Source organism: Condylura cristata, unplaced genomic scaffold (assembly GCF_000260355.1).
Source record: "Condylura cristata isolate star-nosed mole 26May11 unplaced genomic scaffold, ConCri1.0 scaffold00011, whole genome shotgun sequence".
Taxonomy (NCBI): Eukaryota; Metazoa; Chordata; class Mammalia; order Eulipotyphla; family Talpidae; genus Condylura; species Condylura cristata.
The window spans coordinates 18,037,709-18,051,346 of NW_004567112.1; the positions used below are offsets into that span (position 1 = coordinate 18,037,709).

A 13,638-nucleotide genomic window follows, 5' to 3' on the forward strand; every position below is an offset into this window, starting at 1 on the left:
CAAGGAATCTCTTTAGGCAAGAGAACTTCTATTGTGTTCTCTTGAGAACTTTTAGGAAATTGGAACTTGTATTTCTGTATAGTCCAATCCCATCTTTTTTCTTTTTTATGTCTTGTAAGATTCATAACATGCTAGTTCAGTAGTATTATTTATGGAACTTGTAAATAAGTGAATATATTGGGAGTACATGTTTGGAATTCATCTTACTGATAAGGTTATGATCAAAGAAATTGTTAGACCATTTTTCTAGAAGATATTGCATGGACAGTGTGGAAGATTGGACTGAAGTGGCTGAACTCAGAAGATGGCTGAGACTGGAATAGGAAGGAAATACAGGAGAGGGGAAAGATGGAAGACGACCTTGATTACAGGCTTGTTGACCTGCTGGGAACCCTGCAGTACACTCGTGTGTGTGTGTGTGTGTGTGTGTGTGTGTGTGTGTGTGTGAATCAACTAGGGCCAGGGAAAGGAAGGTTGCTGGATCCTGGAGAGAGAGAGGCATTGGGGAAACAGCCGCCAGCCAAGGAGGGGGTGCCGTTGGAGTTTGTCTCCAGATCCTGTTTGGGGGGGAGGGGGTCTCCCCAGCTATTCCTAGCTACTCAGAGCTTCAAGGCCCATTCAAGTGGGAAGAGACAGAGCAGGGAGCTGAGCTGGGAAGGTTTCCCAGAGGCAGAGATGGAACGACTCCAAGGGCAGAGACAGGAAGCAGCCGCAGCCTTTCCAAACCTGACACAGGACACACACATGCTTCTCTGGGCACCCAGACACAAGAACAGCAAGGGTGTTCACAAAACAAAACAGTAACAACAAAACAAAACAATAACAGCCCTCCCACTGGCCCCAACCCACCTAGGGACCAACAGACCCACGCAGACCACCAGATAAAGAAGCCACAGACCGACAGGGGAGCAGCCTCCTGGCCCAGCCCCCAGCCCGGACACACCCAGACCACACCTATCTTAGCAGCTGTGCGCAAAGGCCCCAGATTCCGCAGGAATGGGGGTGGGATGGTGGAAGGTGGTGCAGGGAGGTCCCGAGAGCGAATTCTCCCTGCGTCTCGGCAGGGCTGTGCTCTTTCAGACCGGGAATAAACGCGCTGCGATGAAACGTGTGGCAGTGAATTCAGTTTCTTTGCGCACCCAGAGAATAAAGTTGCGACTGCACAGGTGACGGAAAAGAGAGAGAACAACAGACAACGCCCCGCTCACGGGGACAGAGAGTCCGAATTCGTGTTCGGAGAGTGCTACATTTGGGTGCCGACTAGGGGCAGGGCGACCGAAATGGCCTAGTATAGATGCATGACTCGGATACCGAAGTTTTGGAACGCGACAGCTCCTGGCCCCAAGGGTTGGGGGTGGCTGTAAGGCGTGGGTGGTCACCTGCTTCCCGTTGCCGCTGAGGGGGGTGGGGGCGAGCTTCGCAGGGGCAGTATACTTGGAAGGATCCTTGTGGGGGTTATTGGGGATCGAACAGCGTGAGGGGAGGCCTGTCCCAGAGACAGGGAGAGACAAACCTGGAGCCATGGGGAGTGACATACAAAATTTTATTATTATTATTAATTATTTATTATTAGAATTATTTATTTCCCAAGGGCAAAAAAAAAAAAAAAAAGAATCAAAACGAACCGACGCGCTGAAAGTGGCCAAGGAGACCAGAGCCATCAGGGATGTTTCGAGGGTTCCGCGGGGTCCTGCCTCTGGGGGCCCTCGCCTGCCAGCACCCACAAAGGCTGGCGGGGCCGGCCTCGGAGTGGAACCCCGGCAACCCAGCCGCCCGCTCCGGCCACTGGAGCCTGGCGCCGCCGGTCCTCCCCTTAAACTATTCTCTTTTCTCGTGTTCCTTTTCAAATAAAAAGGCTCGAAGGGGAGAGAGATCTGGGCGAGAACTCCAAGCCTTTTTGGATTTGTTCAAGGATTTTTATTTATTTATTTTCACTTTTATTGACTTTGTTTCTGTTATTTCGAGTCGTCACGATCCACGGGTGAGGAGACATGCAGGGCGCATCGCCGCTACCGAGAGAGCAACTACAGGGCGGAGCGGCCCGGCCGCCGGCGGCCCAGGGCGCGCGGGCTCCGCCGAGCGGGGCAAGCCCGCGGGGTGAAGCTGCCACCTCGGGTCGAGCCTGCGAGGGCAAGGCGGCCGGGGCAGGGCTGGGAGACTGCCGAGGGGGGGACAGAGATAGCGACACAAGAGAGACAAACACGGAGAGAGACAGAGACGGGAGAGCAGCGGAGACGAGGTGGCGAGGGCCGAGATGGAGGAGAGCGGGAACACGGAATTCCAGAGAAAGAGCCAACGGAACAGAGGCGAGAGGAGTCCACAGGACCACGTTCGTCATTTTGCATAGAGATTTTTCTTTCGTATTTTTTTTTTTGTAACATAAAAAATGCCCCCTCCCCCAGGACGTGCTGTGCTTTAGTGGGCGTGTAGCTGTGTCCCTCCCTCCCCCCAGCGAGCGGCGACTCTCACAGCACAGACAGCGGGGCGTATCTACAGGCGGGCGGGCGGCGGCGGGCTCGCCGGCGGGCGGGGCGGGCGCAGGGGCGGGGTTATGTACACTGGGGCTCGCCTTCACTCGACACACCGTCTTTCCACAAAGCAGCAGCCTGTTGGGTTTTGCTCTTTTCCTTTCTGCAAAGACCGTCATATTAAATAAATGTAGGCTTTTTGCGGGTCTGCTCAGTCCCTGCCAGAGGGGAAGGCCCGGGGTGCGGCTGGGGAAGGAGTGGGCAGCACCCCACCTCCACCCCTCCGCAGCCCAGAACTGCTCCTACCACCAGCACTTCAAGGATCTGTGTCTGGGGGCGGGGGCGTCCAGGAACTGCTCGGAGCCGTCCAGTGCCCGAAGCCTGTGGCCACTGGTCCTGCAGGACCCGGGCGCTCCGATGGGGTGGCCAGTCAGGTGGAGGGGTGCAGGTGGGATGGAAAAGGGCGGGCTGGAGGGGAACCGGAGGTCGCAGATGGAAGAGGTGCTGAGGTAGGGGCCAGGCGGGTCGAGAGTCGGGTCGCTAGGAGGAGTGCCTGGGACCCGGGGCGACGGGGCAGTTGACTGGAGTAGGGGAGAGCCGAGAGTCGGGCTCGCTGGGCGCGGGCTCCTGGGGCCTGCGCGCCTCGGGTCCTGACCTTGGAAAGACCTGACGATCCCATTCCCTGTTCCTAGAGCTCGGCCCCCACTCCATTCCACCTTCTGGGCACACCGGAAGGTGGGGACGCTCGGGCTGGGCGGGGGTATGGGCCCCCTTCCCCTCCCCCCAGGGTTCGGCAGCAGGCTCTTGCTCCTGCAGAAAATCGTTTTGCTCTTAGTTTCCTCTGCCCAGTCCCTCCAGCGAAGCCTCCGGGCTCCGGAGCGTCCGAAGCGGGCTGCTCCGGGGCTGGGCCGCGCTGCAGTTGGCGCTGATTGTGTGTCACAGAAACGTGTCCTCCGCACACAGTGGCGGGTCGGGCCAAAGTCTGGCGGGGTGGCTGGTCCGCTCCAGGGCCGGCTCTGGCGGGGCCCCGCGACTTGGTCGGGCCCTCCTCGCGACGTCGTGCAGTCCAGGCAGGCGGGGAGGGGCGGCGGGCGGGGTTGGGGGCAGCGGGCCCGGGCCTGAGGGTCCCGCCCGCGGTTCCACCCGTCCTGTCCGGCCTTCGACGGGGTGAAGTGAAGGGCTGTAGGGGTCCAGGGGTGGGTGGGGCTAGGGCGGCGGCCGGGAGGTATCGCGTCGCGTCGGTCCTCCCTCCCTCCGGGGTGGGTGGTCAGACGGGGACGATGTGGAGGCCGAAGCTGTCGGCCTGCAGCTTGATGTGGTCCCCGCGGTAACTAGTGGCGGTCATAGGCAGCGGCAGCAGCGGCAGGGGCGGAGCCCCGGGGGGCGGCACTATAATAATAAGGGGAACCTGGAAGTTAACACAGGAGAAGAATGGGCTGGGTGAGAGGACAAACAGGAGAACAAAAAAGGAAAGAAAAGCAAAGAAAAGACCTCCCCGGGCTGGGGTCTGGCGGATCCGGGCGGGGAGACCTCGGTGGGGCTGCAGGGCCGACTGTCTCCAGGACAGCTGCATTCACGGGGTGGGAGTGGGCCCGGATCTGTGACCGCCACCGCCCCGTGGCAGCCGTCGGAGTGCGGGGCGAGGGGGAGGGCGACGCAGAGCCCTCCAGCGACCGGGCAGGGGTGGGAGGTGCGGGAGTGGCCCAGAGGCTCGGGCGTCCTCGAGGGATCCCGGGGCCTCGGCGCTGCACTAAAAAGCCTGCCCGGGCTGGCCCCTGAAGGTCAGGGTCGCGGGGACTCGGACCTGCGTGGGGAAGCAGCCCCCGAGCTGGCCGGCGGGCGGACGCGCTGAGCCGCCGGCCAGCCAGGTGGCGTACTCACTTAGTAAGGCGGGGTTGCTGAATCTCCAAGCCTCGTTGTAGGCCGTGTACTGGGGGTGGCTGTACGGGTTGCCGGAGAACTCACTCCCTGCGGGAGGGCGGGGGAGTGGGGGTCAGACACGCACCAAGTCCCGGCGGAGCCGACGCGCTGGCCGGCGGCCTCCCCGGGGCCCGGGTCCGAGGTACAGACAGGTGCGGCAGACAGGGCGATGCCCTCTTTGGGCCTGCGGACTGGGCGGAGGCAGATAATCCACCAGGTCGGCGGAGGGAGAGCCCGTGGGCGGGAGGCGCGACAGAAACTCCGAAGGGCCGGTTACGTTGGCCTGGAGGGACTGGTGGGCAATAATCGCCCAGGGTTCCCCGCAGAGGCGCTCCGCCCCCCACCCCAAGAAGGGTTTGTCTAGCCCCTGCGGCGGCTTTTGGGGGCCAGGGTCTTGTGCAGGAGCCTCCGGTTCTAGGAGACTAGTCAAGGGGATGGAGGCGGGGGAGGGTGGTAAAGAAAGACCTTCGGGACGTTTTGTCCCAGAAAGTCCTAAGAACGGTATCTCAGCGCGGTGCAAATGCAAATGCAAGGGGTGGGGGCTCTGCCGGGGAAACACCCCCTCCCGCCTTTCGCTCGAGAGACTGGATGCGCGGGCCACGCAGCAGGGGCAGGAGGCAGCGGAAAGCAGGTGGACTGCCGTGGGTCCGCAAGCCGTGAGCAGAGCGCCCGGCGGGGCTGAGAGCCGTCGGAAGCCGTCTCCCTCCCTCCGCGGGAGAAAGGCCAGGCCTCGGGGTTTCCCCCTCGCCCTTTCTCCTGTGTGATGACCCCAGACTGTTTACAGTGATCCCTAACCGCGGGTTAAGTAGAGGAGAAGGGGCCCCTCTCGGAGAGGGAGCTGGGTGGGGGTGGGGGATGCAGCCACTGGAAAGCCTGTTTATTGACGAGGAGGGAAAGCATGCGTGCAGCAGGATAATGAGCTTCTGAGCTCAACTGTGACCAAGAGGAACTGAGCTATCTCCTTCCCCATCGCTAATGAAACAAGTGTAATTTCCTCATCAGCACTAGATTCTGTTTAACGACTCCCCCCTTGCCACCATGAGCTCTCGGCAGCTCCCCTCATCCCCACCTCCTTGAAGACTGCCCCCCCCCTCCACCTCTCTGAGGCCTCCAGGCTCCACCTGCTCCCTGCTGGGACCTCAGGAAGAGCCTTCCTGCCCCTGGAGGCCTCTACTTCCCCTTCTGGAACCTGGGCAGGAATCCCCTCACCCGTGCCACTCAGCTCTCCTCCCCCACTCTAACTCCCTTCAGCCCAGGGACACCACCCTGCAGCAATCTCCCTCTGTGTCATCCTTCTCCTCCAGGCTCTCCCTATCCAGGGCTGTCCCTGGATGGATGGTCCAGGAATTAGGCCAGTCACCCCCTTCTATCTAACCCCTCAGGGAAGCCGAGCTTTGGGGAAGGGGCACACAGGAAAGCAGTTGGGTTGCAGGCCTGGCGTCTCCCTCTAAAATCAGATGGTTTTTTGATGGTGGTGGTTTATGTGATAGGAGCATCAACCCTCTGGCTTCAAGCTGGTTTCCCAATCTGAGGTGAAGGGGTGGGGAGAACACAACCTCTGACTGCAGGCACCAGACCCTAAATTTGGGCTCTTCCTCTCTGACCCACCGATCCCAAACCCAACTCCTCACAGACCAGGAATGGGTCTGAGCCCTCAAGGGGCAATGAGGATTCCTCTGAGCAGATGTGGGGGCTGGTGCTCTAGCTTGTCTCTCTGGAGCCTGCCATAGTCTGTCTTCATTTCCTTTTCCCTAAGGGACTAAGTTCCCTCCTCTCTTAGGTGGGGCTGGTCCAGGCATTGGTCTTCCCCATGGGACAGTGTGGACCAGGGCGGCTTTGTCTAAGTGACTGACATACTCCTGGAAATGGTTCTAGACTCCAAGTTTCCATGGAAACCAGGGTAAGCTCTTCCAAGCAGTGGGTTGGGGCCCTGAAGGCAGTGCTGAGGCTGAGTGCCCGGGGGCACGGGCTCAGGAGGATGGGCACTGTGGAGGGCATGGCATATGTGGGATGCATCCAAGGGGGGATGTGTGCAAGCTTCCTCCCTGGGTTGCTCATGGGGCAGGGGATGAGGGGCGGAATAATGGTGGTTTGATGTGGGGTCTCCCCCAACCCCATTCTCAGACTATAGACCACTCAGCAGCTCGCCCACAGTTTAGTCATCCCCACCTAGCTTAGGCAGCGCCGCATTGTCACCTACCAGGCACCATTCCTGCCAGGGTGGAGGTGGGGTAGCTTCCCTGGCCAGTGGGGGGCACGTGAGGGGGATAACCAGGCAGAGTGGTGCTCGCCATGTCACGACCTGGAAAAACACAAAGGGGAAGGAGTGAGGCCTGGAAGAGAGGGGCCTGCCTCTGCTCACACCAGGAGATCCAGGGAAGGGACTCTGTGTGCGGACTTGCGGGGATGCCGCTGGCTGAGCAGCCCTTCCATGTGTCGCCGCTCGCTAGCTGCATGTCGGCCTGTGGTCGGCTGTGTGTGCCCCTCTGCTCTGTGTCTCTGCATTTACCAATGTGTCTTTGTGGCCCAAACCCAGATGGGACTGGCAGGGAGGGGGCCTGTTATTACTCCTCCTTCCAGATAGGCATTCTGTTGCGGTCTCCAGCAGCCACATGGATCTCTACAATTCTGCTCACCTCTCCCCTCCCTAACACCCATCTTTCCTTCAGGCTTGGAGGACACCCCACTACTACCCACACAGGAGCTGATAGGTGTTCCCTGTCCCCTCCAAGAGGAGCTGCAGGTGCCAGGCCTGGCAGGTGTGGAAAGCAGGGACCAGCCAGTGCGCTATTTTGCTTTACTGCTTATGACATTTAAATGATAGAAAACCTTCCCTGAGTCGAAGAATCGGGAGCTTTGAGCCAACAGTGCAAGTGGATCAGATCAAATTCCAATAAGCAAAACCTGCTCCCTCCTCCCCCGGCTGCTCCTGGACTTTTGTCTCTGGAGACCTCTACTAGTTAGAGTCTGGAGTGTGGGAGGGAGGTCAGAGCTTCCTGAGCAGTGTCCTGGAGTGAAGGCGAAGCAAGTCCATGTTAGGGAGATGCCCATGGTCCGCAGATATCTCCCCTGGACCACAGCTGCTCCCAAATGACCCCCCTTCCTTGCCCACCCCTTCTACTGCTATGAGGCGCCCACGCCTCCCTTTGCACCGAGTATGCTCAGGCTCTGATAACTGCCCTTTCCCATCTCTCACACTTCCACACTCCCAGGCTACTTTATCATCTGAGTCACCAGGCCGCTCTAACCTGCCCAGAGACCCCTCAGGATGGTCAGTGCCACTCTACCATCTAGTGCCTCAGCCCGACCCCTGCGGGCAAGGTGTGGGGCAAGGTAGTCCTTGACCCAGTCACCATTCTCTTGGCTACTCCAAGGTATTTCTTTTTCTCCCCTTAACGTTTGAGGTCACCTCCTCCTTCTCTGGGACTTGAGTGCTTCCTCACCCCTTCTTCCCACCTCTGTACGATCCATCCCCGCCCCCTCAGTATTCAAACAGCATTTCCAGCCACCTGCCAAACGCTCCCATCCACTCGCCTGCTGTCACCTCAAACCTGCCAGGAGCCAGAAGTGACACCTCTCTCTGCCCCAGTCAGCCCTGCAGACCCTTTTGAAGACCAACAGACCCCACACTGGAGTCCTTCTCCCATGGCCTCCCACCGGCCCCGCCCCGAAGGAAGTGGGCCCCCTGTTGTCTATTCTTGGCTGTGTCCTGCCTCCACTTACTCCACTGCTCAGCTCCCTAGTCTTGTCCCTGGTTTCTCGCCACAGTTTCTTGGTTTGTATATTCTGCCCCCACACTCTGCCCCTCCCGTCTTTCCCAAATGTGGCTGCTTGGTGGGCCGTCAGGTTAGGGCTCTCACCGCACTGCTTCCCTTGTAAAAACCATCATCGATTCTCTGTAGTCTACAGTTTGAATCTAAGCTCTGCCAGGCCTCCCGAGCCTCGGGTGCTCCCCCACCACCTGACTTGCTCCGCTCTGTCACCCCTCCTGGTTTAGTTTGACAGTTTCATTGTTTATGTGCTGGGAAACCTCTGTTTCCACATAGCTTCTTCTCCTTCCTCAGTTTCCCTCTCCTTCCAGCTCACCCCTAACCCCTGCCATCCTACCACAGGACAAGCCTCTCTCCTGAAACTGCAGTCGCTGCACCTGTGGCCTGATCTCCTCCAGCAGCCCTACTGTTTCCTCCAACAGATCATAACCCGCCTTGGGCAGGCATGGCCTCCTCTGTCTTGCATAGTTGAGAACATGATAGATGCTCAATAAATACTTGTTGATCAATTCTCTATCACTCTATTGCACTTATAGTCAATTCCAGGCAGATTATATTGTTTTCTGATTGTTTTTACAAGTGTTAGTCTCCTTTACAGAGGCAAAGGCAGGGACAAATGTCAATGTTGGAACCAGCTTTTTCCTAAAAATAGTTTAAACAATAGGCTATAATTTACAGTGAGGGGCTGAGCTTTCTCAGACAACAGAATAAATGTTCTCAATGCCTATCTTAATAACTTACATTTCTTAAACCTCAAGAACAAACAACAGAGTAGCACTGTCAAATAAGAGATCAGGCCAATGGATTAAAGCACAGCACTCTGAAGCTGGCCACAGCTGCTTTAGCACAAGTTCGTTCCCGGGCCAGGGAGCTGACCCACATGGCGCAGCAGACCTCTCTTGACCTGCCCGCTGCTCCCTTCAGCAGTGTGCTTCATCAACCTGCCTGTTCTGCTCCCCACTCTGACTGGTGAATCCTCTCATTGCCTCTGTACCTCTGGCCTGTACCCCAGTTCTGCATGCATAAATAAATAAATCTTTAAAAAAAAATAAGAGATCAATTCAGACCACCAGAGAGATAGAAGACAGAATCTGTGTTTGCTGCCAGAGAGATAGAAGAAAGGATCAGGTTTTCTTTAATTGACTTCTTCTATCAATGAAAGGTACACTCCTCCAGGCCACCGCAGCAGAGTGGACCTGAAGTAGACTATGACAACAGTATCTCCTAAATTCCTAGAGAGGTAGATAATGTGGCAAGGTATTGCTTGAGAAAGAACCAAGACAGGAGAGCGAGAGAAGAGATTTTGTAATTGGAAAGATACAGAAACCCAGTTCCTCATGTCCCCACAATTTTAATTCTACAAAACAGCCACCAAAAGAAGTTTTCTGATATTCAGCTGCAGGTCTCCATAACCTGTCATGACTACTTGTAACTGAAGGTTGGCCACACGGCCCTGCCTAGCTTCAGGAGAGAGGACGATGGAGAGGTGTGTCCCTCCCACACTCTTTGATTTCCACTGTATTTTTCTCTTGCAAAATGGGGCCGTCCACTTCCAGTACACAGACACTTCTACATGCTGGAAGTCACCCACAGGACTGTTGATTCAAAGACACATCTCCAAATTCTATTTTAAAAACTGAATCTGGAAAGTGCAACGCAGCTGTTTTAGAAAGCTTGAAGCGAGCAGATCCGTACCACCACCCAGGGAGGTGTTTGCGCAGGTCCCCCCCCAGAGCAGGAAAAAATTGACCAAACTGTTTGCCAGAGCCATATATTCTTCTAGAACACCATTGTCAATCATGGAAAACACATACAGCAGGGAAGTTTTCAAATTACCAAGACTGTCATAACATTTGCCCAGCAGCGTTATCTGAGCAAAACTCTTTCAGCAAGAACATATGAATAGGGGGTGGGGCCTGTGCAAGGAGGAATCCACAGAGCACTGGGTCTTGCATTACTGCAGATGGGTGGACACAGGGCTGCAGAGATGGACTTTAAAACTGTAAGACAGCACAGTTGCTCCCTTAAAACAAACAAGCAAGCATTCAGAAACAGGAGGAAACAGCCACATGGAGAACACCTCAGCAGTAAAATCTGTGCCCTGCAACAGGAGAGGAAGTGGGAAGGATTTGCTTTGCTCACTGACAATGCCAGTAACATGAAACCAGCACCAGGGAATCACAAACGGATTTTAAAAAATCCATGAATTATAAGAGAATGAGCATTTCGTGTTGGACACTTGCTGCCTAAGGTTATAAAGTTTCTAAAGCTGTCAAAGACCTTGGGATCATCAGTCTAGCAGTCTGGTTTCAAAGCCGAGAAATGGAGGCATAGGGAGGCCTAACGACTTCCCGGTGACTACACAGCTAGTGAATGATAGAGCGAAAGTTCGAAGCTCAGTCTATATTACACGGTCTTTAATGATAGCATGAAGCCAGATGCTCCTCAAAAGAAGCGAAGAAAAGAAAAAGAAATCTTCTGACAAGCAAAGTCTCATATTGTCACAGCTGTCATTTAGATAAGGCAGGAAAAACAGGACATGAAGACTAAAATACTGATACTGAAGCTCTGTAGTAAAGCTCCATGGGGTGGAGTATTAATCTCCTTTGAGAGTTTTCTAAAAAACAAAGAGGCTCTTCAAGAAACAGTAGTAGTCGAGAATCTTAAAGTACCCAGAAGTGTTGGAAGCACTGTACTTGATGAAGACGCCTTCTCAGTTCAACTGCAGAAGTCCCTGAAGATTCTAAAGCCAATTTCTGCAGCAATCACTACATCTGAATCAGACAGTGCACTTTTGTCAGACATTCCTTACCAAATGGGCCAGATCAAATCAATGGTTTTGGAGAATCTAAGTGCAGTTTCTCTTACAAGTACAGAGAAAAGCAAAGTGAAAGAAACTTTATTAAGAATAGAAAATTCTGCTCATCAGATAATTTATGCTATTTTGTCAAGTCAGATTCAAGAACAGAACTGCGTTTCTATATGAACATGAGCTAGCTTGAATTTACTGAGCACCTACTATATGCTAGGTAATATCCTAGATCGGTTTTGTGTATATGATCTCATTTAATCCTCATTTCAACCTCTGATGTTGATCTGTTTGTAATCCTATTTTATAGAAAAGAAACTGATACTCAGAGCAGTATGAGGTCCAAGACTTCTCAGCTAATAGATGTAGGGATAGAACAAGAATACTTGAGTTGTGTCTAGAAGTCGATAATCTAGGATTCTACAATTTCAAATATTATAGAGCCCCAAAACAGATAGGTATTTGATCCAGGAAATTAACTTGGAATTATACTAAGCGAATTCTTCCTACTACTTGCATGTTTTAGGTTCTCATTTTCTATAGCAAGCATTTTTAATTGGGGTCATTGATCCCATAGGACTCCATGAATGTCCTTCAGAGAGTCCTTTTAAAGCTCTACATAAACATTACAGCTATATAAATGTATAATTTCTAGATAACTTTTGTCACATTATCGAAAGTATTTATGACCAAAGATTAGTGACTGTTTAGAAAAGACCAAAAAGTACCTCTGTTCTTTGTCATTAGAAAGACACCAATTTGTTTGAAACTACTCAAATTATGCCAATGAAGCACACGCAAAGAAGAGGGAAAAAAACCTGAAGGTGCAGACAGCTTTATCTCAACTCAGGGAAAATCCCAACATTTAGAAAACCAAGAAAATATACAAAGGAACTCCACAAAGATGCAGAGGCCGGGGTAGTGATGGCTCAGGTGATGGGACTTATTAGACATAGATTTATACAGCTAAAGTTATATTCCATGAGTTCAGAGATGCTTTTCTTCAGCATCTTTCTCTGAAAATGAGCACTTTCGCTCTCCACTTGACACTACGGAGGACCCTAAGGCCAGAAAACATAACTCTTGTTTTACTCTCCTATCCTCAAGTTTCGTCTGCTTCTGAGAAGGTAGGAAAAATAAAGACATTAGATTTTTTCAAGGTTGACAGTTGGTTCCTGTATGTGACACAGCATTTATAATACAAGACTATTCAGTTATTAAATCTGTAATTACTGCCTCGATATACTGTACACTTCCTACACCAACTGTGAGCTCTTGATGACCAATGCCAGGTCCATATTACACACTAATGTAACAGACTTTAAATTTGTAGAAGATGCGTTAAAGGAAACTACATGTGCACATGTTTCCTTTTTTTTCTAGGTTTCCAAATCCTGCCAACATGTGTTCTCTGGGCAGAGGTGCTTCGCTTAGGGCTGCTGCCCAGGCTGGCCTCCCCTGACCTGAGGCTGGTTGCTCTCCCTTGGTTGGGGTGGGGAGGAGAGGGCTGTGCTTACAGCTGGGTTGGGGGGCTGTTTTCCTGGCTGATCTAGGTTCTCACTAACAGCCGCACCTTTAGTCCCTGGGGTGTCTGAAGCAGGGATGCTGCCCAGAGCTCTGTGGGGTCAGTGAGGACTGGAGCTTGACCACCAACTAGGGGGACACAACCAGTCACTGTCCCTTGTCTTCTTCCCAGCACCCCTCCGCCCCAACCCCCATCTGCTGGCCCAGGGTCCGCCCCCCAGAAGTGGTTTCCAGAGATGGAGATACAGCCTCAGCCTCGGAGAGTGGGAGAACCACATTTTCAAAGGCTAAAAGGGCTGTTAGTCCAATTTTATTTTCTGGAGGAAGAATCTGAAACTCTGAGAGAGGGGAAGACATCCCACCGCTCCTCCCTTCACTCCCCCATGTGCTTTTCTGGCTCCCTTGGCAAACCACACATGAATCCTGGAGTTGGACCGGTGCTGGGACTTGGCCCTCCTGAGGCTGGGCCCAGCTCACGGATGGGCTCTGAGGGAGAGACCCTCGTGCTGGGTGGGCAAAGGTTAAGCCTGTTTGCACAGTCGCCTGATACTCTAGGTCTCCCAGTTCCTCTCTGGCTTTATTTTGTTCTCTGAGAGCACTGAATTGTCAGCTCTAATCCTTCCGAAAGTGCAGCGTTTTTCAGGCGCTCTGTGTAAGTGAAACCCTAATCCCAAGGAAAACGGCCAGTTAAGCTGCTGGAGCATTAGGCTGCTCTCTGAGCCTGCTGCGGGATTTCCTCCCTCCCAGCCTGATAGTTCAGCGCCTCGGTGGAGGAGAGGGGAGGATTCCCGGTTGAAGGCAGGCAAAGCCTTCTCACAGGTAACAATAGTGGCAGGGTTCACTTCCCAAAGCTCAGGGCTGAAAAAGTGCTGGCTTCTTTGTCCAGAGCTACAGCTAATGGTGGGGGAAGGAAGCATCTGATTGCCCTGGGGAGGTCTCCTTAGGGGTGAGTAGCTGTCTCCTTGCTGGGGGGTGGGAGGTGGGAGGTGAAGGTGGGGGCAAGGGGGTATCATTTCCACCTTGGTAACACTGAGCTGGCCAGGACATTTCTGACATAAGCTATTCTTCCAGGAAGCTCGTCAGAGAAAGGAAGGTGAGAGGGGTCAGGAGACGAGAGAAGAGTGAAACAGAGAGAACCGAGAGAAAT

General features: G+C 53.8%; 1 protein-coding gene across 5 annotated transcripts in view; it reads right to left on the reverse strand.

The window, feature by feature from the left end:
• Window positions 1–3,735: 3,735 nt before the first annotated feature.
• The window catches only part of PAX2 (paired box 2), a 72,862-nt gene continuing 62,959 nt past the window's right edge, over window positions 3,736–13,638 (reverse strand). For 3 of the 5 annotated variants that reach the window (XM_012723495.1, XM_004680533.1, XM_004680531.1), the window contains 3 exons: window positions 6,589–6,690; window positions 4,350–4,436; window positions 3,800–3,876 (listed from right to left, as the gene is read on the reverse strand). In XM_012723495.1, coding sequence (XP_012578949.1) covers window positions 3,800–3,876; window positions 4,350–4,436; window positions 6,589–6,690 — 266 coding nt within the window. Of the gene's footprint in view, window positions 3,877–4,349; window positions 4,437–6,588; window positions 6,691–13,638 lie in introns of all 5 variants that reach the window. The other 2 variants (XM_004680532.1, XM_004680530.1) reach the window with 1 other exon arrangement.